Raw genomic sequence first — 26,422 nt, 5'->3', positions numbered from 1 at the left:
CACTGTAGAATAAAGGAACTGTAAATCTTCTTTGAAGGTCTGGCTGACAGTGGCCCCTTCTGGGGACTGCACTTGGCTAAGTAACAGGACCCAAATAGTCACAGAAGCTGGCTGTGGGGGTGGCGAGATGGTAAGAAGTCAGCACAAGATCTCCTGCAGGGAAGTCAGTGGTGTGGCAGTTATTTAGATTTTTCATTTCTTCATGTACTCTAATTGTGTCAGAATTCTTTCCTCTGCAGAAGCGAGTGAGGGTAATTGAGGTATGCTGAGGTAGAAGAGAAAAAGAACATTATCTGGCTTCTAAGTAACTTAGAAAGTTGGCAGACTTTGTGCTTGCATACAGCTCTCTTCCCCTAACTCTCTTGCCCTCCTCTGTCTTCCCAAGGATACAGTCTTGAGCCTTCTGTTCTTCTCTCGGTACAAACAATAACCTCAGCTGTCTTTTATGCTAACAACTCCCAAATGCCTAGTTCTAGTTTTGACTTACTACTCAACTCCAGGACTATTTCTCCATCTGCCTATTAGGTATGTTTAGTTATTTAAAATACAACCATACAATTAAACCACTTTTCTCCTCTCTCGTTATTCACTCCTTCCTTTTAGTACAGTCTTCAAATTTCTGTACAGAGCAACATTATTCCACTCTGGTCCTCTCACAACTTTACTGTCACCTTCGAGTCATCCTTCTTTTTATTCCAAGTGCTTTTAGTTTTCCTTTTGAAACGGTCCTTCGTTGTGCCTGCTGCCTTACTGGGGTAGATTTATGCCGTTTGCTTCCTCAGTCTGTTTCCTGGCAGCCCCCACTTCAGATTCCCCTTTTATCCAACAGTCCTGTCCCCTGTGTCCTTACCAGACTAGCCTCCCCCACCAAACTCAGGAGTCTTGACCGTCCACTGTCCTCAACTCATCAAATCACACTCCCCTTGGCCTTCCCTACTCTCTGTAATCTGGTGTCACAATCCAGGTTTACAGTCACTAAGCAAATGATCCTAAATAAAATCATTTTACTTCTTTGAACCTCAGTATCTCCTTTTATAACATAAGAGGTTTGTTCTAAGGTCCCTTCAAGTTCTAAAATGATGGGTGTGATCCCCAATGGAATTCTATTTAATTTCACAAGTATTTATGATCAACTACAGTGTTCCAAGTGTCATTCTAAGCTGTGGAATTATAGTGGTGAGCAAAAGACAGACAGTTCCTTCTCTCAATAAATGCACACAGTCTAGCAGAGAAGACAGAATTTGATTACCAAATAATCACACAAAGTACTGTGTATTTATAAACTAACATAAGTGTCATGAAATTTTATGGATTCGTAAAAAGTGGAGATTGAGGAAAACTTCTCTGGGTACCTGCACTTGAGCTGAGTTCCACAGGATTAAAAGGAGTAGAGTAACCAAGGACGTGGAGGGGTGGAAGACCTTCTGGGAGAACGTACAGAAGATCCTGGCGGGAGAGACCATGGTTCATTGAAGGAACTGACTACAGGGCAGAGTGAGGGAACAGTGGTAGCAGGCGAGGATGAAGGGAGAGGCAGAGGCTCAGCCATGTTAGCCATAACAAAGGATTTTAGATTTTTTATATTAAGAGCATATCGGAACCACTGAAGAGCTTTAAGCAGGACGAGTTTGTGGTGGGAGGGGTGTATGTGTGTGTGTTGATATGGTTATATTTGCATTTTGAAAGCTGACTAGTTGCAGCATGTAGAATAGATAAGAGGGGATAGAACAGATGCCAGAGACCAGTTAGGGGAATATTGCAGTCATACTGGTGTGAGATAATGGTAGGTTGAATCAGGGAATGGTGATATAAACGGGGAAACAGAAAGATTTGGTAGGTACTGGGGAGAGAGAATCCATAGACAGTGGTAATGTAGTAGAGAGGTGGAGGGTAACATTTTAGCGTAACTTCTGGGTTTCTGACTGTTCAAACTGGATGAATGGGCTATGGACAGAATTGTGTTGCCACAAAATTCCTATCCTGAAGCCCATATCCCCAGTATGATGGTATTTGGAGATGGGGCCCATGGAAGAAAAATTAGTTTTAGATGAGGTCATGAGGGTGGGGCTCTCATAATGGGATTAATGTCCTTATAAGAAGAGACTCCAGAGAGTTTGCTTATCTCTCTCTCTCTGACAAGTGAGGACATGGTGGGGAGGCAGCCATCCGCAAGCCAGAAAGACAGCCTCACCAGAAACCAGCCATGCTGGCGCCCTGATCTCAGAATTCTTGTCCCTAGAATTGAAAAAATACATTTCTGTTGTGTAAGCTAGTCCATGGTGTTTTGTTATGGCAGCCCATGCTGATTACAGCAGGTGGTAATCCCATTAACTGGCATGGGAAGTACTTGAAGAAAGACATATTGGATTTGTTTTGTTTTGTTTTACTTGTGTGTGTACACACAAGCGCAGGGGAAAGCGCTGAGACTGAAAGTCTCTCTCTGTGAGCAGAAGACAGGGAAACTGGAGGAAGAAGCTGTCTTGTCTAGTAATTAATAGAGTTTATTAAGGGAAACTTACATACAAGACATGTCTTTGGAGGCTGCAAGACAAAATGAATTCCTGCACCAGTTGGCAATTGCCAAAGAATTATATAAGGCAGAGCTGGGGTGCAGAGACGGGGGGCAGATAGTCATGGGTAGTAGGATATGAACACTACCAGGTACAGGAAATTACTTTACATGCTTGACCAGGTCAGGACAACAACCTGTTCAGAAGCCAGCACATAGCAGGAGGCAGGGGAGGGCAGCTGATTTATATCAGAATGAGCATCATTTACAATCACATAGTCTCTAAGGGGGGGTTGCAGAAAGCAGCTTCTGTTTTGGCCCAGATCCAGTTCACAGGACAGACAGTGGTCACATCATGGAACAGTCTCTCCTCCATAATTTGTGGGAGTAGGGAAAGATCACAAAGAGTTTGCCTTGGGTATGTGGAGTTTGTGACAATTGTACATACATATCTGGAGCTCACAGGAGATGCTAAGATTGGTGATAAAGGATTACAGGTTTTGGAGTCTTTGTAATATAGATGCTTTTTCCTTTGATTAACCTGGATGGACATCAGTCTAGAATGCATTGAGTAAGTAGGAGGGAAAAAAAGTAGAAGCAAGAGTATAGGTAACTCTTCCAAAAAGCCTGCTCTGAACAATAATAAGGGTAGTATATGAAGGGGCATTTGGGAACAGGGTTTGGGGATTTATTTTTATGACGAAATAGACTTGGGTTTTCTCATGTTTAAATACCAGCAAGATGAATCCAGTTGCGAGTAGAGTTGGATAAACTAAAAAGAAAAAAGATAAAGGTGGGTTCCTTAGAAATTGGGAAGAAGAATCCAATATATATGAAAAAACAGGTTTTAGGTAAGAGAAGCATAACAAATTAAAGGAAGGAAAAAGGCACATGCACATCTGTATTTGGTGTGATAGCAAATCGTCGTCGTCGGCAGCCGTCCGTCTCGAGAGACGATGGCGTAGCTTCCCGAGAGTCTATCTGCACCGCCGAGAATGGCTGTGCAGTCCGACTCGGGAGTGACAATCCCTGCCGCACCTGTTACAGGTGAAGGCAGATGGCTGTTGTTGCTGCTGTTGACGCTGCTTCCTCCTCGATCTTTTCTGGGCCGCCTCCTCGTTGCGCGCAGCCTCCGCGCGTGACGTACCTTGCCTGACCGCGAGCCTCCAGGCTAGGCGGTCGTCTGCTTGAACTTCCCATGTGTTGAGATTGATGGAGCATTGTGTCATGTCCTTTTTGCAGATGTCTTTGAACCGCAGTTTTGGGTGCCCTGTCATCCTCTTGCCTTCTGCTAGCTCGCCGTAGAGGAGGTCTTTGGGGATACGGCCTGCATCCATTCTTTTGACATGGCCGAGCCACCTGAGGCGTCTCTCACTAAGAACTGCATGCAAACTGCTCATATTGGCTCGCTTCAGCACCTCGGTGTTGGGAACCTTATCCTGCCAGGTGACATGCAGGACGCGTCGCAGGCACCTCATGTGGAAGCTGTTGAGTTTCCTTTCGTGCCTTGCGTAGGTGGTCCACATCTCGCTGCCATAGAGGAGAGTGCTGAGTACGCAGGCTTGGTAGATGCGCAGTCTGGTTTTCTCAGTGAGGCTGGAATTGTTCCACTCTCGCCGGTTCAGTCTGGCCATAACTGTGGCTGCCCTGGCGATTCTCCGGTTGACCTCCAAGTCGACTGACAGAGAGCTCGAGATGGTGGACCCGAGGTAAGTGAAGTCGTTGACAACCTCCAGGGTGTATCCGTCGATGGTGATGCATGGGGGAGTCCCCGTGCCTTGAGCCATAACATTCGTCTTCGTCAGGCTGATGGCTAGTCCGAACTCCTTGCATGCGTGGGAAAGGCAAGTGACTAGCTGCTGGAGTCCCTCTTCGGAGTGTGATGTCAAAGCTGCGTCGTCGGCGAAGAGCATCTCACGGATGAGCACCTCTTTGACTTTGGTCTTGGCTCGTAGACGGGCCAGGTTGTAGAGCTTGCCATCGGATCTGGTGTGAATGAAGACACCCTCGCTGCAGTCCTTAAAGGCGTATTGGAGGAGCATGGAGAAGAAGATTCCGAACAGCGTAGGCGCGAGGACGCAGCCCTGCTTTACTCCGCTGCTGACTGGGAAGGCCTCAGAGGTTGCGCCGTTGTAGGACACCGTGCTGTGCATGTTGTCGTGAAAGGACATGACCACAGCAAGCAGATGTGGTGGACAGCCAATCTTCCGTAGCAAGCTGAAGAGTCCGCTTCGACTGACCAGATCAAACGCCTTCGTGAGGTCGATAAAGGCGAGGTAGAGTGGTTTATGCTGCTCGTGACACTTCTCCTGCAGCTGGCGTAGGGAGAAGATCATGTCCACTGTTGATCGGCCAGCTCTGAAGCCACACTGGGACTCTGGGTAGACGCGGGAAGCAAGGGTCTGCAGGCGGGCAAGAGCAACCCGGGCGAATACTTTGCCGACGACGCTGAGGAGAGAGATGCCCCGGTAGTTGTTGCAGTCGCTGCGGTCTCCTTTGTTCTTGTACATGGTGATAATGTTGGCGTCTCTCATATCCTGGGGGATGTAACCCTCCTTCCAGCAGAGACAGAGTAGATGGTGGAGCGGCTGTAGCAGGACTGGTTTCCCGCTCTTTAGGATTTCTGGAGGGATTCCGTCGCTTCCTGGTGCTTTCCCGCAAGCGAGGCGGTCGATGGCTTTGCCGAGCTCTGCCGCAGTAGGTGGGGTGTCTAGCTCCTCCATGACTGGTAGGTCTGGGATGGCGTTAAGAGCAGTGTCTGTTACGGTGTTCTTCGTTGCGTACAGCTCGAGGTAGTGCTCGGTCCACCGCCGCATTTGCTGTTCCTGGTCAGTGATGACCTCACCTGTCTTGGACTTAAGGGGGGCGATCTTGGAGGGGATTGGGCCTGTTGCCTTCTTGATACCCTCATACATTCCTCGTGCGTTGCCTATATCGGCGGCTTCCTGAATGCTTCTGCACAGGTTTAGCCAATAGGTATTGGCACAGTGGCGGGCGGTCTTCTGGACTTTGTTCCTGGCAGCCCGTAGAGCTTGAAGTGTACTGGGAGTGGGCGTGGCCTTGTAAGCCAGTAGGGCCTTCCTCTTAGCCTCGATCACGGGTTCCATTTCTTCCCAGTGAGCCTCGTACCAGTCAGCGTTCTTCCGCTCTTTCTTCCCGTAAGCAATAATGGCGGAGTTGTATATGGCGTCGCGGAGACGTGGCCAATTGGATTCGATGATGTCGTCTGCCGCCATTCCCTCGCCGAGTGCATCTTCCATCCTGTTGATGAATTGCTGGGTCTTAACTGGGTTGCTGGCACAACTGGTGTTGATGCGTGGGCGACCCTTCATCTTGGAGTGGTGCAACCTCTTCGGCATTATGCGCACCTTGCTTACCACGAGGGCATGGTCCGTGTCGCAGTCTGCACTGTGGTAGCTGCGGGTGAGGAGGGAGCTGCCAATATCCGTTCTTCTGGTGATGACGAGGTCAAGCTGGTGCCAGTGGCGGGAGCGGGGGTGCCTCCATGACACCTAGTGGATCTCTTTGCACTTGAAGAATGTGTTTGTCACGCACAGGCCGTGGTGACACGAAAGCTCAAGCAGTCGCTGACCATTCTCATTGATCTTTCCTCTCCCAAAGTTTCCGAGGCAGGTGGGCCAGGCCATGTGGTCGGCTCCTACTCTTGCGTTGAAGTCTCCAAGGAGATAAAGAGCGTTACTTCTGGGGATCTTGGATAACGCTTCGTCCAGTGCATGGTAGAACTGTTCTTTCTCTTCAGTGGTGGCGCAGAGGGTTGGGGCGTACACGCTAAGAATGCTGACTGGGCCGAAAGTTGTTGACAATCGGAGGGTAAGTAATCTCTCTGTGCCTCCTGTGGGTGGCTCTATGGAGTTAACAAGCGTGTTCTTCACAGCGAACCCAACACCGTGCTGTCTTGGTTGGTCCGGAGACTTCCCTTGCCAGTAGAAGGTGTAGTTGGTTTCTCTGATAGTTCCGTTGTCGGCCAACCGGGTCTCCTGTAGAGCCGCAATGTCGATGTTTAGTCGTGCCAGTTCCCTATCGATGACAGCGGTTTTCCTGGCACCATTGATCCACGGAAGGTCTGCAGGAAGTCCGGGGCACATGGTCCTGATGTTCCAGCTAGCGAGGCGAAGAGCCGGAGGCTTCTTTCTTGTTGTTTGCTTGGAATTAACTGGTGCGGGTGTTTTGTGGCCCACTTTTCGAGAGGCGCCTCTCTGATCCCCACGCACCCAGTGGGGCAGGCGAGCCATGGCGAGACGGTAGCTGTCCAGTGAGGTGCGATGACCTCTCCCACCGTCAGAGGAGACCCCTGGCGCTCGTTTCCTTCGCCAATCGGATGAGCTTATAACCGGTATCTGTCTCCTCCCGTGTTGAGTCGACATCTTGCGATGACGCTGGAGTGTCCTCTCCAGTGAAACTGAAGCTACAGAGCCTGGGCAGGGTGATATGGAGGGTCTGCTGTTGCCCAAGCAGCAGACCCCCCCTCTCTTCGCAGCTGAAGGGTCCAAGGGAAAGACAAAGTCAATACAGCTTGGCTTCAGGTGCGCCGCAGGAGTTGCCGGTGTTGACTACAATGTCAAACCGCCTTAGGGACTCCGGCTCCGGATTTTCTGTCGGGGTTTACTCCCTTAGCCTTTCCCCTGAAGAGGTATGCCGCAAGGCAGCGGAGGTTTTTTGGAGTCAGAGTTTTCCTTCTCTGATTTTAGAGATGTCCTTCCTCTTTCCTCCTTTACAGGAGTAGAGTAGCACACTGATGGAAAATCGCTGGTCTAGAGTCTAGAGAGGCTGTAGGTGTAGAACAGGGCTGGCTGTGGAACACAGGTCCCAGGAGTAGAGTAGTCAGTAAATAAACCTGAGAGCTCTTGGAATCCAGTCCATTTGGGTTTGATGGAGGCTTTATTACAAAGGCAGGATTGATTAAATCATTGGCCATTGATGACTGATTCAACCTCCAGGCCCTCTCCCCTTCTGGGAGACACCATGTGTAGCAATTATGCAATTAGGGAAAATCACAAAAGATCAAGCCAGGCACTTTCCGCCGTGACATTTATCCTGTACTTTTGCAAAGACTTAGTTCCAGGATGAGGCTGGGAGAGGGTAGGGGCTGGGAGGGTGGCGAAGGATGGGGAACTAAGAACAGAAGCGGGGTGGAAGACGGGCAGGGAGGGAAGAGACAGAAGGGGGGGGTGGATGGGAAGGAGGGGGGAGGGGTGGAAAGGGCGAGAAACCGGGGCAGGAGGCTCGAGGGAGGGGGCACAGGGAATGGGGCACGCGGGGGAGCAGGGAGGGAAGGAACTAGGGAGCGAGCGGTGTAAGCGGAGATCTGCGACGTGGAGGGGATATGGGGGGGGGTGCCTGCAAGAGAGGACGCCTGAGGGTAGGGTGGGGGCACCAACGTGGCTGGGGAGAACACCTGAAGGAGAGGCGTCCGCACAGGTCGTGGGCTCTCGCCCGAGCCTGGAAGAGAGGACTGCGGAGGCGGAGGTGGAAGGAGGAGGGCAGGGGAGGCCCCAAGTACTGGGTGTCCCCGCAGACCGTCTAGTCACCGAGAGCCGGACCCACGCACCACGCATCGGACCGCCCGGCCACGCCTGTCCCCGCCGCGCTCGCGCCCGCCTGGACTCACCCTCAGTGCCGCTGCCGTCGACGCCGGCCCCGGCCGTTCCAGCTCCGGCTCCCGAGGCTCCCGAGGTTACAGAAACAGGAGGCATTCAGGGACTATGCAATGAATGCCAAATAATTATTAAGGAATATACTACCTCCGTGTTCTTCATCAGTTGAGAGATGCAATACGACAAAAATGGTTGCAGCTGTGGGCAACTGGTGATTGGCAGCTTCATGACAACAATGCACCTGCTCATACATAACATCTTGCACAGAGTGTTTTGGCAAAACATCAAATCACCCATGTGACTCAGCGCCCCCCAACCCCCACCCCAGCCTAGATTTGGTGCCCTGTGACTTCTGGCTCTTTCCAAAACTAAAACGACCTTTGAAAGGGAAGAGATTTCAGACCATCAATGACATTCAGAAAGATATGACAGAGAAACTGATGACGATACCAACAAAGGATTTCGCGGAGTGTTTTGAACAGTGGAAGAGACACTGGGAGAACTATGTGAAGTCTGAGAAGCCATTGGCCTTCATACAGTGTTTCTTGTATCCTTTCCAGTAAATGTGTCTATCTTTCATAGTGTGTGGCTGGATACTTTCTGGACAGGTATATATCAAAAAGATAAGAACTTTTAAAAACATAACCATAACAATGTTATCAAACCTAAGGATAATAATTCTTCAGTAACATCAAACATCCTGTTATTGTTCAAATTTGTATAAATATCACAATGTGTGTGAATGTGTGGGTGTTTGTAGCCAGATAAGGTCTATGCATTACTACTGGTTGATATGTCTTTCAACTTTCTCTTATTAATAGGTTTCCCCCTCTGTCTTTTTTCATCTCTTGCACTTTATATATTTAAGAAACCACATTATTTGTTCTGTAGAGTTGACCATAGTTTGGGTTTTGTCTCTGCTCCTGTCTTATATGTTTCCTACATACAAGTTGGTAGCTGGATTAATCTGATCCACGTGCTTTGTTTTGTTTTTTAACAAGATGGTTTGTAAAAAGGTTTTATATTGTTTCATCAGGAGGCACAAAATGTCTGAAGGTCTCTTATTGTGATGTTAATAGCCGTTGATGCTTGAAGACTAAATTCACTGGAGGTTACTGACAGTAATATTTTCAATCTAGCATTCCTTTTTCATATGTTAGCTGGAATACTCCTGTAAAGAGAAACACTCAGTCATCTACTCAGTAATGTACATCTAAAAAAAGTAGGATAAATGCTTACTTCTCTCCTTTTATTTACCCATTTTTTAAAATGAGTTGGTTTTCTAGATGGGAAGGATTTTTTCAAAATGTGTATCAGTTATCACAATGTACCTTTTAAATAGCTTACAATTTTATTTGACAATTATCCTCAGTAATGCTGGAAAAATTTGTTGGTTTTTTTAGCATATTTCAAAGGTGGCCAGCTGTTGTTCGGTATTATTCTGAACTCATTATTTTTAATGATGTTCAAATTGTCTCATCGTTGGCAGTGGAGGTCTCTGTAAATCGGCTTTTCCGTGTTTTTAATCTTTCCTCAGTCTGGTGTCCTTCCTCCCTTATCTCAAAACAACATTAGGCTGTTCCCAAATATCAAATCTGCTGCCTCCAAGGATGACTAGGTGCCATCATTGAGAACAGGGGGGAAAGGACATAGGCACCCCAGAAGCTGCCAGAATTATTGGAGCAATAGAATGAGCTTAGCCTTTTATGAAGATTACTTAGAGAGAGAGAAACTCATTTAGATGAGTTCAGTTCAGCATATTCATTTTAGAAAACCAGTACAACTACACTAAAATCAGAACTTTAATGTTGCAGTTTTGGGGTGTGAGGGCAACACAGTCACAGAAAGTCAATGCTTGATCCTAGGAATATGTGCCTGAGTAATTATGCTGGCAGTGACGATGCCCAAATAACAGTGATAAGCACCATCAACTGCTACTGACTCGTCCAGTTAAGGGCATGTGTCAGTCCTTGTCTCTGAGCCTCCTCACCACAATGTGGGACAGCTCCTACCCAGGTCCCCTTGGGGTACCATTATTAATCGAAGCACTCATTTCTGCCACCATTGAGGTCTTTCCACTTCACGTCTTCAGGGAAACACAGGTGGATCTCATATTCTTGGGCAGCTGTCACACCTGTGAATACTAATTCTCTACCTGCCTTTATCACATTGAACACCTTTAGCCGAACACTAACAAAAATCTGAATTTGGATAGCTGAGTAAGAGGAAAAGATGTACTGTGATTAAATAATTGAAAATATTTTGTTAGAGTTACTATTGTGCATGAAGTCAGTCTTGATCATAGACTTGTTCTGTGTCTTGCATTTACCTCTCTAAACTAGGGAGTGGGAATGGATACCATCATCCCTGTGTTTGTACACAGCCACACATATATGCAGTGACTTTTCCTAGCAAACCTTTCTTGTCTGAAAATTTCTTGTCTCTTGAAAAAAAAAAATTCCAAAGGAAGAAGCACTTAACAAAGAAGTTTTCTTTCATAAATGTTATTATTTGAGTATAACAAGCCATATTGAATCCATTGGGTTTTTTTTGGTAATAGATTTCAAAATACATCATAAATGTAAGTAATATGATGACTAATGGGTCAAGCAAAGTTGGAACATTTTAAATGAGAAAATAGCTGGAACAGTTTTCATGGAACTTTTCCAGTTGATGTTTGGTCTCCCACAAGGTGTACATTAACATAAACTTAGGGGAATCACCTCTGGGGCTTAAATTCCCTCTCTGATTTCATTATTACAATATGATTCTTTCCCTTTCACTATTAAGTCATCTCCTAAGGTGATGGGAGCATAAAATAAGTGTAATTTATTTGTATTTGTCTAATCTCATTTTGACTCAATAGTCATTCCATCATTCTGTTTCTGGTAGCTCTTCAGAAAGTTTTGAAAGGTGATTAGAATCTAATAATTGACAGGCATGGCTTACTGGGAAAGTTTAAGACACAGAATGCGCTGTGGGGACAGTGAGAAATTAGACCTGACAGAGAAATAGATGACTCAGCTGGGAGATTCTCTGTTACTGCATACTCTTAAAATTTAATCTTTGATAATACTCCATTTATTAAAGTTCAGTGAGGATTATGGAAAAATTTGAAATTCTTTAAAACAAGAATCTGAGAGTATTTGGAATCAAGTCCACATTAACAATCCATGTCTGGTTCTTTATCCAGTTGTATTTCCAGTTCTTATAAAACAGCTCCCACTGTTGAATAAAACTTCTCTAGTTCATTTCTTTAATGGTTTTATCTTAGTAATGAGGTTAATGTTTTAAATCAGTTTTTAAAAATTAAATGTATTGGGGTAACACTGGTTAATAACATTGATTAATAACATTATGTAAGATTCAGGTATATAATTTTATTTCATCTGTATATTGCATTTTATGCTCACCACCCAAAATCTAGTCTTCTTCATCACCACAGAGTTGACCCCTTTTCCCTCTTCACCCTCTCCCCACTCCTCCTCCCCTCTGGGGATCACCATACTGTTGGCTTTGTCTGTGAGTTTTGTTTTGTTTTGTTTTTCCCTTTTTTGTTTTCTGTTTTGTATTCCACACATGAGTGAAATCATATGCTTCTTGCCCTTTTCAGCCTGACTTATTTCACTTAGCATGATATTCTCAAGGTCCATCCATGTTGTTGCAAATGGTAATACTTAATCCTATCTTATGGCTGAGTAGTATTCCATTGTATATATGTACCATATCTTCTTTATCCAGTCATCTGTCAGAGGGCACTTAGGTTGTTTCCATGTCTTGGCTATTGTGAATAATGCTGCAGTGAACATAGGGGTGTATATACATATCTTTACAAATACCTGTTTTCAAAATTTTGAGATAGATACACAGAAGAGGGATTGCTGGGTCATATGGTACCTCTATTCTTAATTTTTTGAGGAACATCCATATTGTTTTCCATAGAGGCCGTACTAATTTATACTCCCACAATCAGTATATGAGGGTTTCTTTTTTTTCACATCCTCTCTAACACTTATTTGTTTTTTTATTGATAATAGCCATCCTAGCAAGTGTGAGGTGGTATCGCATTGTGGTTTTAATTTGCATTTCCCTTATAGCTATAGCTAGTGAAGTTGAGCATCTTTTCATATATTTGTTGGCTGTTTGTATGTCTCCTTGGGAAAAGTGTTCAGGTTCCTCTGCCCATTTTTTAATTGGATTGTTTGGTTTTTTTGTTGTTGAGTTTTATGAGTTCTTTATATATTTTAATGTTAGTCCCTTATCAGAGGTATCATTTGCAATATTTTCTTCCATTTGCTTGGTTGCCTTTTTGTTTTATTGATGGTATCTTTTGCTGTGCGGAAGCTTTTTAGTTTTTTTCATTTTTAAAAAATATAAACAAAGACCAGAAACTACATTGCTCAATTTTTACTTTTATTTTCTTATGCTTAAAAATGCTAAACTTTAATTGTATATATTTTTTCATTTGTAAAAATAATCTCCCTATAATTATGAGACTGTAGGAACTCATAGTCTTATCAAAAAAAGTGCCTGACTGGCTCAAGGATTTTAAAGTCTAGAGACACTGTGTAATAAAAATAACAGTACAAATTTGTTGAATTATCAGATGTGACGATGACTTTATGGTTTTGGTTCAAGGATTCACACATTGATTGACTTTATACTGCAATAAAGGGAGCTATTTATTTGCGGTGCTTCTCATTCTGGTCTACCCTGCCTGTCTTCTGTAGCTGGTACTGTTGAAAGAAATACCCAGTATTACAGAGTGGCCTCATTTCAGCTCCGCTTTTTAGGCTCTTAGCCTAAAGTACTAGCTGGCTTCCCCAAATGGGACAGTTCCAGCCCCTTCCTTTACACATGGAACAGGATGTGCTTTAAAAGGAACATGGCTCAGCACTGTCGCTATAGTGGGGTAGGCGCGAGGGATGCTGTGGCCCACTGGAAGTCACCATGCACAAAGAGTGCACTGTATACAAACAAACACACACACACACACACACACACACACAAAGTAAAAAGTAAATTATTTCAATGGCCTAAATTTCTTTTTTATAACAAGTTAACAAAAAAAAAAGTTAACATAACACCTGTCTTACTGTGTATACAGCTCTACTAGATTTTTGAACTTTAAAAACTTTTATCAGTTGCTATTCAGTGACTGAGAGATTGCATTTGTAATCCTAGGTTTCACATTATCCAAAAAATGAAGTTTTGATGCATATATAACAGTTCTGACTTCACCCCACAGAAGAGAGAGATCACGTGACTAAAGTATCCTAATAAGAAGTTCCAGGGTCATCCAGAAACCACCACCACACAAAGTTAAAATTCACATTTCAAAGACGAAACAGAAGAAATCTATTAAGAAATTTAAATAATTAAACTTTCCAATGATTTTTAAAATAATTTTATGCTTCTGAAGTTATTAAAGTTTTAAATCATACTGGGACCTTGGGACAAACTTTATGATAGAGATCCAAGGTAATGCTTCGGATTTTCTTATTTCTAAAATTCGTGGCGTCCTGGTTAAGTGTTACATATAAATTTATGACCTGATAGAGGTTCATGACTCATAAAGACAGAACTGGACAAGTCAGCTGTATATATTAATAGTTCATTCTGTATTTGCCATCTCCATTTTGAGCTACTAGGCTTGTACTGAATAAATACTGTGGGCTGTCTTTGACGTTGCTGGAAAATGAGTCTTTCTGTTTTCAGACTATTTAAAGAAGTTATATTTGGTAGAATAAAGTCAATAATGCAACTCAAATAGATTCATAATTGAAATTCACCAATCTAGATCAGTGATTTTCAACCTTTTTATTCTCATGGCACACATAAACTAATTACTAAAATTCTGTCGCACACCAAAAAATATATTTTTTGTTGATTGACCTGACAAACAAAACTAAATATGATTATGATTCATTCACACCAGACAGTATTGTTGTGTTGGCTGTTGTCATTTTTTTTATTTGAGAATTTAAGGGAAAAGAGGTTGGTGCCCTTGACTAAATAGTCAGGTATTGCATGTTTTAAAAATTCTCCTGCAACACCAATTCAAAAGAACCTATGCACCCCTATGTTCATAACAGCACTGTTTACAATAGCTAAGTGCTGGAAGCAGCCTAAGTGCCCATCTGTAGATGAGTGGATCAAAAAACTGTGGTACATTAACACAATGGAGTACTATGCAGCAGAAAAAAGAAGGAACTCCTACCACTTGCGACAACATGGATGGAACTAGAGAGAATTATGCTTAGTGAAATAAGCCAGGCAGCAAAAGGCAAATACCATATGATCTCACCTAATACAGGAAACTAATGAACAATACAAACAAACAAGCAAAATTAAACTAGAGACATGTAAAGAAGGAACAGACTGACAGTGACCAGGGAGGGTAGGGGGAGGGGGAGAAAGGGGGTTAAGGAAAGGAAGGATCTGGTCAAGAAACTAGTATAAATGACCCATGGACATGGACAATGGGGTGGGGATTGACTGTGGGAAAAGGGAAGGGCAGGGTGGGGGGGAGCAATGTGTGAAAAAGTGGGATGACTGTAATAGAAAACAATAAATAAATTAAAAATTCTCATGCCACACTGGTTGAAAATCGCTGATCTAGATGATTGCTGAATATACCAAAGTTTAGTAGATATTTCCTTTTGTAATACAAACAAAGTCATATGAATGAATATTCTCTCTCATGATTAAACTACTTTGGAGGATGCCAGAGTGACCTGTGCTTTTAAGTTCTACTGGCTTAACTGTCTCTAGTCTACATGTTAAATTATAATCTTCAATTTTCACATACCTCAGCACTTCATGTTAGTAAGAGCAGGAATTGTCCTGTGGCTTCCCTGACATTTAGTAGTAGCATTCCATTTTAGTTTTTCCTTCTATGGAGGGCTACCCTGATCTCACCATTAATTAGAGTAAATGTTTTGCTACCTTGCTGCAGGGGTCCTAGAGAGTAGAAGATAAACCTGAAAAGCTGACCTAGTACAGAGTTTCTTAATATTTAGGCCTAAAGTGGCCTTACCCTACTTCTAAGAGCCATGGGCACATTCAAACCCATAAGCCATTTGAAAAACACCTCTGAGGATAAAAAATAATGAAATAGAGTGGGAATTGAAATAATTATGTCTTGTTTTTTAAATTATTATGCAGCAAAATTATCCTTTTTCTGTGCACAGTTCTGTGATTTTTAACATTTGTATAGATTTGTGCAATCACTGGCATGATCAAGATACAGAAAAGCCTCATTATCTAAAAAGTTCATGGGATTCCTTTATCGTCACACCTTCCCCTAAATCCTGATCTCAGACAACTACAGCTCTCCATCACTTTAGGGCTTTTGTTTGTTATTTGTTTTGACTTTTTGAGAACGTCATACAAATAGAACCATACAGCATATGACATTTTCAAACTGGCTTCTTTCACTAACATGCTGTTGTTCAACTAAGTTGTTACATGTGTCTAGTAGTACATTTTATTGCTGAGTAGTACTCCATTATGGGGACGTATCACTGTTTAACAATTTATCCATTGAAAGATATTTAAGTTTTTTCCAATTTTGGTGATTATGAATAGAGCTACTGTAACATTTGTGAATAAGTTGTATGACATAGTTTTCATTCACCTGTGATAGGTAACCTACATGTGGTATTGCTGGGTCATATAGGTCATATAACAAACTGCTAAAATATTTTCCAGAGTGGCGTTCCTACCAGCAATGTATGACAATCCCACTAGCTCCATATTCTTTCCAGCACTTTTTATTGTCAGTATATATTTTTTTATCTTAGCCATTCTAATAGGTATTTCGTTGTCATTTTAATTTGCACTTTTCTAATGACTAATGATTTTGAACATCTTTGTATGTTCTTATCTGCCACTAATCTATCCTTTTTGGTGAAGTGTCTATACAAATCTTCTGCCCACTTTAAAATAAAGCTGTTTGAAGTTTCTTGTTGAATTTTGAGAGTTCCTTGTATATTCTGGATACAAGTCTTTTGTCAGAAAAATATATGTTACAAATATTTTCTCAGTGAATAGCTTATCTTTTCATTCCCTTAACACTGCTCTTTACAGAGCAAATGTTTTGTTAGGAAGTCCAATTTATGAATTTTTTAAATGAATCATGCTTTTTGGCGGATTGTATATAACAATTCTGCCTCGTTTTGAGACTTGTAGATTTTCTCCTATGTTTTCATCTTTAAAAGTTTTAGAATTTACATTTTATTTTTAGACCTAAAATCCATGATTTATTTTGAGTTATTTTTGAACATGGTATGAAATTGAGTTCAAGATAATTTTTTGTGTGTGCTTATGGATGTCCATTTGAATTGCCTTTGCCTCTTTTTCAAGTCATTTGACAGCATTTGTTTGGCCTCTCCATTTCTGGAGTCTGTTCTGTTCCACTCATACCCATGTGTATCCTTCTCCAAGACTAGACTGTCTTGATCCCAGTAGTAAGTCTTAAAGTCAAGTATTGAAAGTCCTCCAATGTTACTCTTTTTCAAAAGAGTTTTGGCTACTCAGGTTCCTTCACTTTCCTATATAAATTTTAGAATTCGCTTCTCTGTATCTATAATGAATACTACTGAGATTTTTATTGTAATTGTGTTAAATCTATAGATCAATTTGGGGAGAACTGACATCTTTACTATGTTGAGTCTTCCACGAATCCATGAATATGTTATGTGTATGGTATCTCTCTTAATTTACGTAGGTCTTTGTGTATTTTTAATTAGGATTTTGTAGTTTTCATTATACAGATCCTATACATGTTTTATTAGATTTATTCCTTAGTATTTATTTTATCTGAAGCTATTGTAAATGTTATTTTTGTTTTAAATTCTTTATTTCAGTTGTACATGATTAGTTTATAAAAACTCAGTTGATTTTTGCCTGATGATCTTGTATTCTAAAATCTTGTCGAATTCACTTATTAATTCTAAGAGTTTTTCTGTAGACTCTGGAGTTTTCTACGTAGACACTCATGTCATCTTTCAATAGACATCATTTTATTTCTTCCTTTCCAATTTCTTTCTGTTTCTTTGTTTATTGCCATATGACATTGGCTAGGACTCCCAGTGTTCTGTTGAGCATGAGTATTGAGAATGTATATCCTTGCCTTGTTTCTGATCTTAGGGGAAAAGCATCAACCCTTCATGAGTGTGACATTAGCTATACTTCTCCCCTAGTCATACTTTACTAAGAATTTTTATCGTAAATGGCTGTTGGATATTAAACTTTTTAAAAGCTTTTTCTGCATCAATTGATATGATCATTTTTTTGTTTTGTTTTGTAAGCTGTTTATATCATTACATTGATTGACTTTCAGTCCCAGGATAAATCCCTCTTGGTTGTGGTATATTATTGTGTATGTTGCTGGATTTGATTTTCTAATTTTTTTTAGGAGTTTCATATCTCTGTTCTTAAGGGATAGTGGTCTGTAGTTTTCTTTTATTGTCTTTGTCTGGATTTGGTATCAGTAATAATGATTTCTTAAAATGAACTGAGGAGTATTTTTTGCAGCACAAGGGAATGAAGAAACGAAAAAAGGAAGCAATGAAGGAATTTTATAGTCCCTCTGAGCGTTAGGAATTCCCTTTCCACTTCTGGAAGCCAGACGTAGAGGGTTTCCCCTGGTACTTCCTATTTCTACACCCAATGCCCACTTCTAGTTATTGGTGTTCCAGGCTGGGGAATGTGGGGGGGAAATGAGAAACTCACCACCATTTTGGTGGTATTTTGAAATCTAATCACCTCCAATCTACCTGTTACCATTTACTTTTCAGAGTCCTCAAGTAGCTGCTCTGTGTAGGTTTTATACCTGTATTCTCTCTAGATTTGGTAGCTGCATAGAGTGGCAGAGACAGGATTTTATCTTTCCCAGAACCTTGAAATAATTTCTAAAGAGAGTGAATTCACAACTAACAAAGATAAGATGTTTTTGCTTTGGGGGCAAAAAATAAAAGAAACAGGCAAATAATTTTTAGTTTTTGAAAGTTCATTTATGCTCACATTAGAAACGGGAAATACCGTGTGTGTAAATATGCTCATGGAATTAGTGTTAGTTGTCTATTGCTGCATAATAAGTTACCACAAATGTTACTGGCACAAATGTGTCATGTTGCAGTCCCGTGGCTGAAAAGTCCTCGTGGGTTCTGCGGGAGTCACTGCTCAGAATCTCACAAGGCCAACATCAAGGTGTCCGTTGGGCTGGGCTCTAATGGAAGCTCCTGGGAAGAATCTACTTTTCAAACTCATTCCATTTATTTCTATAATCCAATTTCTTGCAGTTATAATACGGAGATCCCAAATTCCTTGTCAGTTGTTGGCTTCCCTCAGCTCTAGGGCCACCCATTCCTTCTCATGTGACCCCCACCATCCCCACAGCAGCAGTGACATACACCAGTGTCCTTCTCGTGCTTCACATCTCTCTGGCTCCCCTTCTACCTTCTTCATGTGCCTTTTAAAGGGCTCGTATAATTAGATCAGGCCTCCCAGATAACTTTTGTGTTTTAAATTCAACTGACTTAGGATATTTATCACAGCTATAAAATCTCTTTATAGCACAGCACTACCAGGAACAGTGTTTGATACAATAACTAGGTGACAGGAATCTTGAGGAAGAAAACCATCTCTAGCATCCTGCCTAGCACGGACCAGATGAGAACGTTTTGGAGTGCTCCAGTGTGAAGCAACCAAACGTACCTCATGTCGCCTTTGAGGCCCAGAACTAAGTACCAAAGATGGAAATGTGAGCTACTCACAGAACTCATTGGTTGGTAGGAGATATAATCTCATTTAAAAATAATTGTACAGGGCTAATTTTGCAGATCAACTTCTTGGGGAAGATGCTGAGCTGTATCCTATAGATCGTTAGGCAAAAAAAAAAGGGGGGGGGTATGTTAGACAAACGTGAACAAAGGCCTAATGGGGACAACATGGGCTGGGGGAAGTGAGTTCTATAAACTCCGTGATATATCTGGAACCTTAAAGTGTGAGGTGGGTGTGGGTATGGCCATAGCTAAGGAAAAGTAGGGCCTTTTTCTTCCATTCTAAGGAGCTTGGTCTTTTATTCCATAAGTAAAGAAGAGCCATTAAATAGTTTTATGCAAGAGTAAGCCAATAGGATCGTATTAGAAACAAATCATTTGGAATTACACAGGAGACTAGATTAACCGGAATCAGTCTAGTTAGAGAAATCATTTGGGAGGCTTTATGATAGCTGAATGATATCAAAGTTGCAGAGGAAAGAAATGGGGGGTAACTGGAATGCTAAGAGAAGGAAGTTGGATTCAAGCAGTCTTTTGAAAGTAAAATTGACAAAACTTAATCACTGAGTGAACTTGGACCAGGAAAGAGGCCACGAAATGAGTCAAAAGTCAGATTTATGATTTGAGCCATTTGGTAGATGGTAGAGATGGCAAAGTTGTTAATTAAGGCAGGGCATAGAGCTTGTCTGAGTTAATGGATTGAGTTGCTGGGCCTGTGGGAATTCAGCAGAAAAGAACAATTCAAATAATTTTTCCTTCATAATATTAAATACTCACTTAGTACTTGCTATAGACCAGAATATTAAGATGTAGGACAGTCTTTACTGCCCAGGAGCTCACAGTTCATCGAACTGTGACCAATCCCTAAGGAGGTAACTATAAAAATAGTATAAATAGGTGCCTGTTTATGGCACAGTGCAGAAGATATTCTGGTTAAGAGGCACCTCATTCAGCTGCAGGGGTCAAGAAGGATTTCCTGGAGGCAGTGACTGAAGGACTTAAGTCTCAAAGGTTAAGTCGGGCAAATAACCAGAGATATGAAAAGTAGTTTGTTTGTTTTTTCTGTGTCAGTGGGACCACAGTGGTGTCTGAGATGACTGTCTATATTGGCATGGCAGTCAGCATCTCTCATGCGTACCATTTATTCATGGATGCTTTGCCAGTCTGCAGGCAGCAGTGGGTTCAGGTGGATATTTGAGATACTTCCTGGGAAGGTCGTAATTGTTTCTTTGGCACATCTCACCTTATTTTAAGATTTCATGTCATGAATACAGGCAAAATCAGATTGGGCTTCAGGCCCCAGCATCTGAGTCTTCTTTCTACTTTAGCTTCATTTTGTTTTTCTGTTGTTGCTGTCGTCTAAGATTATTCTTCTATTTTTTATTTTTCCTTTTTATTAAAGGTGATCTTTCCTGTGAGACCACAGAATTTGGAAACCCACATAAATAGATGTGTGCTTTTGGAAAGTCCAATCACCATGCACTCTTTTGCCAGCCAGCCTCTTTCAGTACCCAAAATTCTACAAGTCAAAGATAATTCCTCTGAATAAATGGTGCTGGTATATCTGGATATCCCCATGCAAAAGAATGATGCTGGACACCTGACTCACACAATGCACGAAGTTATTCAGGAGGAATTATAAACCTAATTGTGATAGGTATAACTATAAAACTCCTAAAAGAAAACAAGTATAAATATTTGCGATCTTGGGTTAAGCAATAGTTTCTTCATATGGCACCAAAAGCACACATAAAATAATAGATATCTTGGACTCACAGAAATTAAAATGGTTTTGATGCAAATGATGCCATCAAAAACTGAAAAGAAAATCCACAGAACTAGAGAAAATATTTGCAAATTCTATATGTGATTGGGACTTGTATTCAGGATATATAAAGAGCTCATACAATTCAACAATAAAAAGGAAAATGGCCCAATTTAAGAATGAGCAAAGTTGTGTAAGTACTTTATAAATTTTGGATATTAACCCCTTATCAGATGTGTTGGCAAATATGTTCTTCCATTCTGTGAGTTGTCTTTTTATTTTGTTGATGATTTCCTTTGCTGGGCAAAAACTTTTAGTTTGACATAGTCCCATTTGTTTATTTTTTCTTTTGTTTCCCTTGCCTGGGGAGATATGTCCATTAAATATTGCTATGATCAATGTCTGAAACTTTGCTGCCTATGTATGTGTTCTTCCAGGATTTTTATGGTTTCAGGTCTAACATTTAAGTCTTTGAACCATTTGAATTTATTCTTGTGTGTGGTGTAAGAAGGTGGTCTATTTTCATTTTTCTACATGTATCTGTCCCTTTTCCCAACACCATTTATTGAATAAACAATCTTCAGCCCATTGCATGTGCTTGCTTCCTCTGTCAAATTTTAATTGACTCTAAAGGTGTGGGTTTATTGCTGGGCTCTCTGTTCTGTTCCATTGATCTATGTGTCTGTTTTTATGCCAGTACCAGGATATTTTGATTAATATGGCTTTGTAGTATAGTTTGATATTAGGTAAAAACCCATGATCATATCAATAGATGCAGAAAAAACTTTTGGTAAAATCCATCACCCATTTATGATCAAAACTCTCAGCAAAGTGGAAACACACCTAAATATAATAAAGTCCATATATGACAGACCCACTGCCAGCATCATACTCAACGGGCAAAAACTATATACATTTCCCTTAAGATCAGGACAAGACAGGAATGTCCTCTTTTATCTGTCTTATTCAACACAGTACTGGAAGTCCTAGTCACAGCAGTCAGACAAGCAGAAGAAATAAAAGGCATCCAGGTTGGAAAGGAAGCAGTAAAACTGTCTTTATTTGCAGATAACATGATAATGTGCATAGAGAACCCCAGAGATTCCACCAGGAAACTACTAGAACTGGTAAACGAATTCAGCAAAGTAGCAGAATACAAAATTAATATCCAGAAATCAGTTGCATTTTATATGCCAATAGTGAACTAACAGAAAGGGAAATTAAGGAAACAATCCCATTCACATTTGCTTCAAAAGAATAAAGTATCTAAGAATAAGCCTAACCAAGGATGTAAAAGACCTGTACTCAGAAAATTATAAGACATTGAAGGAGATACAAGTGGAAGCACATACCGTGTTCATGGGTAGGAAGAATTAACATCATAAAAAAAAAAAAAACAACCCAATTAAAAAAAATGAGCTGAGTACCTAAATAGACACTTCTCCAAAGAGGACATACAGATGGCCAATAGATGTATGAAAAGATGCTCAATGTCACTAGTCATCAGAGAAATGCACCTTAAAACCTCCATGAGATACCATTTCACACCTGTCAAAATGGCTGTCATCAATAAATCAATAAACAAATGCTGGCGAGGATGTGGAGAAAGGGGAACCCTTTTGCACTATTGCTGGGAATGCAGACTGGTGCAGCTACTGTGGAAAGCAGTATAGAGGTACCTCAAAAAAGTTAAAAATGGATCTGCCTTTTGACCCAGCAATCCCACTTCTATTTTGGGTAAAACACTAATTTGAAAGAACATAAGCACCCTTATATTCATTTCAGAGTTATTTACAGTCACCAAGGTATGGAAGCAGCCCAAGTGTCCATCAACAGATGAGTAGATGAAACAACTATGAGTCATCTACATAATGGAATACTACTCAGCCGTAAAAAAAAGAAGAAAATTTTACCCTTTACCACGGTGTAGATGGACCTGGAGATCATTATGCTAAGTGAAATAAGCCAGTCAGAGAAAGACAAATACTATATGATTTCACTCATATGCAGAATCTAATGAACAAACTGATCTAACAAACAAAACAGAGACAGACTCATAGATGAAGAGCAGATGGCAGCTAGTGGTCGGCAGGGAGGGGCATTAGGGGGTGGAGGGATTGAACAGAAAGGAAAAAGGACTCATGGACATGGAATGGACAACAGTGGGGATTGCTGTGGGAAGGGGGCTGTAAGGGGTCTAAATGGAAATGGGAAAAAATACAATAAAGATTAAATTTTTAAAAAGAATGTGAATAGACATTTGTCTAAGAATATATGCAAATGGTGAATAATCATATGAGGAAATGTTTAACATAATTAGTCATTAGGGAGATACAAACTGAAATCACAATGGAATACCACTTTACACCAGCTAGGATGGCTGTACTCAAATATGACCTAGCAGTCCCACTCCTAGGAAGATATCTAGTGGAATTGAAAACACGTCAACAAAAAAATTGCATATGGATGTTCATAGCAGCCAAAAAGTAGCGACAACCCAAATGCCCATCAACTGGTAATGGGTAAGCAAAAAGTGATATCCCTATATGATGATGTCTTAGCCACAGAAAGGAATGAAGTGTTAATGATACATGTTTCAATATGAATGGATCTTGGAAATGTTATCCTGACTGAAAAACCAGACACAAAAGGCCAGATATTGTATGACTCCATTTATATGAAATGTCCAGAGTAGTCAACTCTGTAGAGATGGAAATTAAAGTAGTGGTTGCTGGGGCTGGAAGTGGGAATAGATAGGGAGTGATGGCTCGGGGTGTGGGATTCTGTGTGTAGGTGGTGATGATGATGTTCTGGAATCACCGTATATACTGGTGATGTTTGTGCGAAGGTAAGTTGTATGGTATGTGAGTTATATGTTAATAAGATGTTTTTTTAAAAAGTAATTTCCTTAGGTTATTTTTCTCCTGTTTTAAAAATATGGGGAGCAGGTTACTTTTTAATATTGCAGAGGGGTGACTCAGATGTCTGATTCTTTCCAATGAACAACCAGTTAGAAGGTGGACTCCATTTTGCTAGTCCTGATTAAAGAAACACAAGAGAAGGCACACTTAAAAGGCATAGTACCCTGAGGGAGCCTGGGTAGCCAGGAGGAAACCCAAAGGTGCTGATACCTGAGAAAGATAAGATGAGGTCCTCCTTATGATGAGAGATGTAGATGATGAAATTATTAGTAAAGACTGTTAGGTTTAGTTGCTTAATAACTTTGCAATTCCTAGCTCCATCTAGGATTAGGTCTTGTACTACATCTTCAGGCTCCAATGAAAAGAACACCTGTTAAGTTCAAACATTGATAGAACACATACACATACGAGACACATATGACATACTCTGCCTTCACAGTGCTTATGTCTTAGTGATAATGAAAACATAAGAAAGACAATGAAATAAGGCAAACACACTAATAAACCGATTAGTTTTTTAAGATTTTATTTATTTTTTAGAGAGAGGGTAAAGGAGGGAGAAAGAAAAGGAGCGAAACATCAATGTGTGAGAGATACATCCATCAGTTGCCTCTCTCAGGCCCCCATCTGGGCACCTGGCCTGCAAACCAGGCATGTGCCCTGACTGGGAATCGAACCAGTGACCCTTTGGTTTGCAGGCTGGTGCTCAACCCACTGAGGCTGTTAGTTTTAATGTCTAGTGGCTGAGTGGTAGATAAGGACAACTTCTGACATATGATAAATATGAAACAGACTATAGGTTTTAAGAAATACTATAGGTATTTGAAATATTATTAAGGCAAAATACAGGGAAAGATATGGAGACTCTTCGTTTTGCAGCAGGTCACAAAGAGAAACAAACACTTTCTGCATATATTTGATCAGAGAATAGTAGGGGAGGCTACTTAACAGTTAGTCTGATACATTTATTAATACCAGTATCTGTGTAAAATTTTGTCCTGGATACTAGGGGAAGTCCTTTTGCCTTGGAAGAAGAGATGTCAGTTGGAATAGCGACTGGAAAGGCTGCTTCACTTTGCTTCAATTGGGAGGGCAAAAGAATTTGTTCATGTGTGACTTTTATCTATCAGGAACAGAGTCACATGGATTAAGACAGGAATGCGGGCATATAAGTAATCCAGGGAAAGTGTTCCTTCAAGTAACTGCACGGAAAGAAAGAATAGTTAGGTGATGAGTAAAAGAATCACACCTGGCATTCTAATGAGTCCACAAGACAAGTGTTGGGCAACTTAAATAGGAACTTGACGGGGAAGTAAAGGCTTCTTTACAAAAAGAGAGCTTCAGTAATTTTCTTATCTTTTTCAATTCTATAGCAGACATCAATTTGGATATATCAAAGCCTTTGAAAGCAAACCTGAGTCTTACCAAGCTGGATCAGATAAACCATTTTTTAAAGAAGATAAAAAGTGCACACAGCAAAGAGACTTCAGCTCTGCTGGACACCATGCGGCATAAGGACGAGCTTCCAGCCTCCAAATGTTACCGTGGAAAGTTGTCTAAACCCAGAGTTCATGATGATGGAGCACAGAAGGTTCTGTTTCAAGAAAAAGTGTGGAGAACTGTTTCCTGCTTTCAGAAAATTTCTGTCCATACTACTCAGATCGTGGTCTCCATGGAAACTGTCCCCCATCCTAATAAACCATGCCTGTTAGCATCTCTATCAGCCCTCAGTGGAAGCCTTAATGTTAAAGCAGCACAAAAAGTACCTGGTAAGTCACAAAAAAGGGGCGGGAGAGATGACAACATGAATTGTTAACTTCTGAAAATGCATGATTTTGATGATTGGCATCATTTGGAGATTAAAAGTTTTAAGGGCCATTAGAGATGGGGACATTTCTGGTTTGTGACCTTATTTTAGTGAAAATTTTATAACAAATCCTTTGAGCTTAAGTATTTTAATGCCCTAAACTAAATTGTTCCTATCCACATCTTCAGGTAGGTTCCTACAAATGTCTTTAAAACTGTTCATTCCTAAATTTCTCTTCCCTAAAACAGCTGTAGTGGGACAACAAGAAATGGTTTTACAAACCATTAGAGTAGCAGTTTTCAGGGTATGGTCTCAGAACCAGCAGCATCAGCATCACCTGAGAACCTGTTAGAAATGCAAATTTTCAGACCCTACTGCTTACCGACTGAACAGAAACTCTGGGCATGGAGCCTAGAAATCTATGTTGCAAAAGGCGTACAGGCGATTCCAGTGCACTGCATTCACTCACTGGGAACAATGTATTTAAATGAGAGAAATTGCTCTAGTGGCAGGTATGCTACACAAAAGTGTAACAGAAGTCAGGGTTCAGCTCTGCAAGGACAGAGCCGTTGAGAGTTATCAGGCAGCATCACCTGGCAGAGAAGGGCTGTGCTCTGTACCTGGCCTGGCAAAGAGAGGCAGAGACCCTGCAAACTGACTGTCTTTGATGGATGAAGAGGTGAGAAATTAATAGGCAGTGACATCTACATTTTCTTCTTTTGTTACCAAGACTAAATTGTTACGTGCTTTTTACACTGAATCAAGAAGAGTAGGCAGAAGGAATGTGAGGAGGGAAAGAAAAGACAAGGCACAGGTGGGAAATAACAGTTTTCAATCACTGAAACTGCTACTGTAAAAATTCAGGGCACAGTGCCAGAAATTGTGCTTTGAAAGTAAAAGTAGCAAAAGGGAAACATTTTTTTTTCCACTTTAATTTGCAGGAAAGAATTGGGAGTGGAGGGGGATAAAGTAAATCCTGAAACTATGCAATTTAGTGGTTTACTAAAAAGTAATTAAG

General features: G+C 41.2%; 1 protein-coding gene across 1 annotated transcript in view; it reads left to right on the top strand.

Moving 5' to 3' along the window:
* Window positions 1–26,422, top strand: part of VPS13B (vacuolar protein sorting 13 homolog B) — a 714,607-nt gene that overhangs the window by 531,781 nt on the left and 156,404 nt on the right. The window contains exon 36 of the mRNA XM_090283521.1: window positions 24,971–25,366. Within this exon, the coding sequence (XP_090139647.1) occupies window positions 24,971–25,366 (396 nt within the window). The remainder of the gene's footprint in view (window positions 1–24,970; window positions 25,367–26,422) is intronic.

This window comes from Furipterus horrens, unplaced genomic scaffold, assembly GCF_987537825.1.
Source record: "Furipterus horrens unplaced genomic scaffold, mFurHor1.1.pri manual_scaffold_7, whole genome shotgun sequence".
Classification (NCBI taxonomy): Eukaryota; Metazoa; Chordata; class Mammalia; order Chiroptera; family Furipteridae; genus Furipterus; species Furipterus horrens.
The sequence above is the reverse complement of the archived record's forward strand: the minus strand, read 5'-3'. Positions and strand labels throughout refer to the sequence as shown.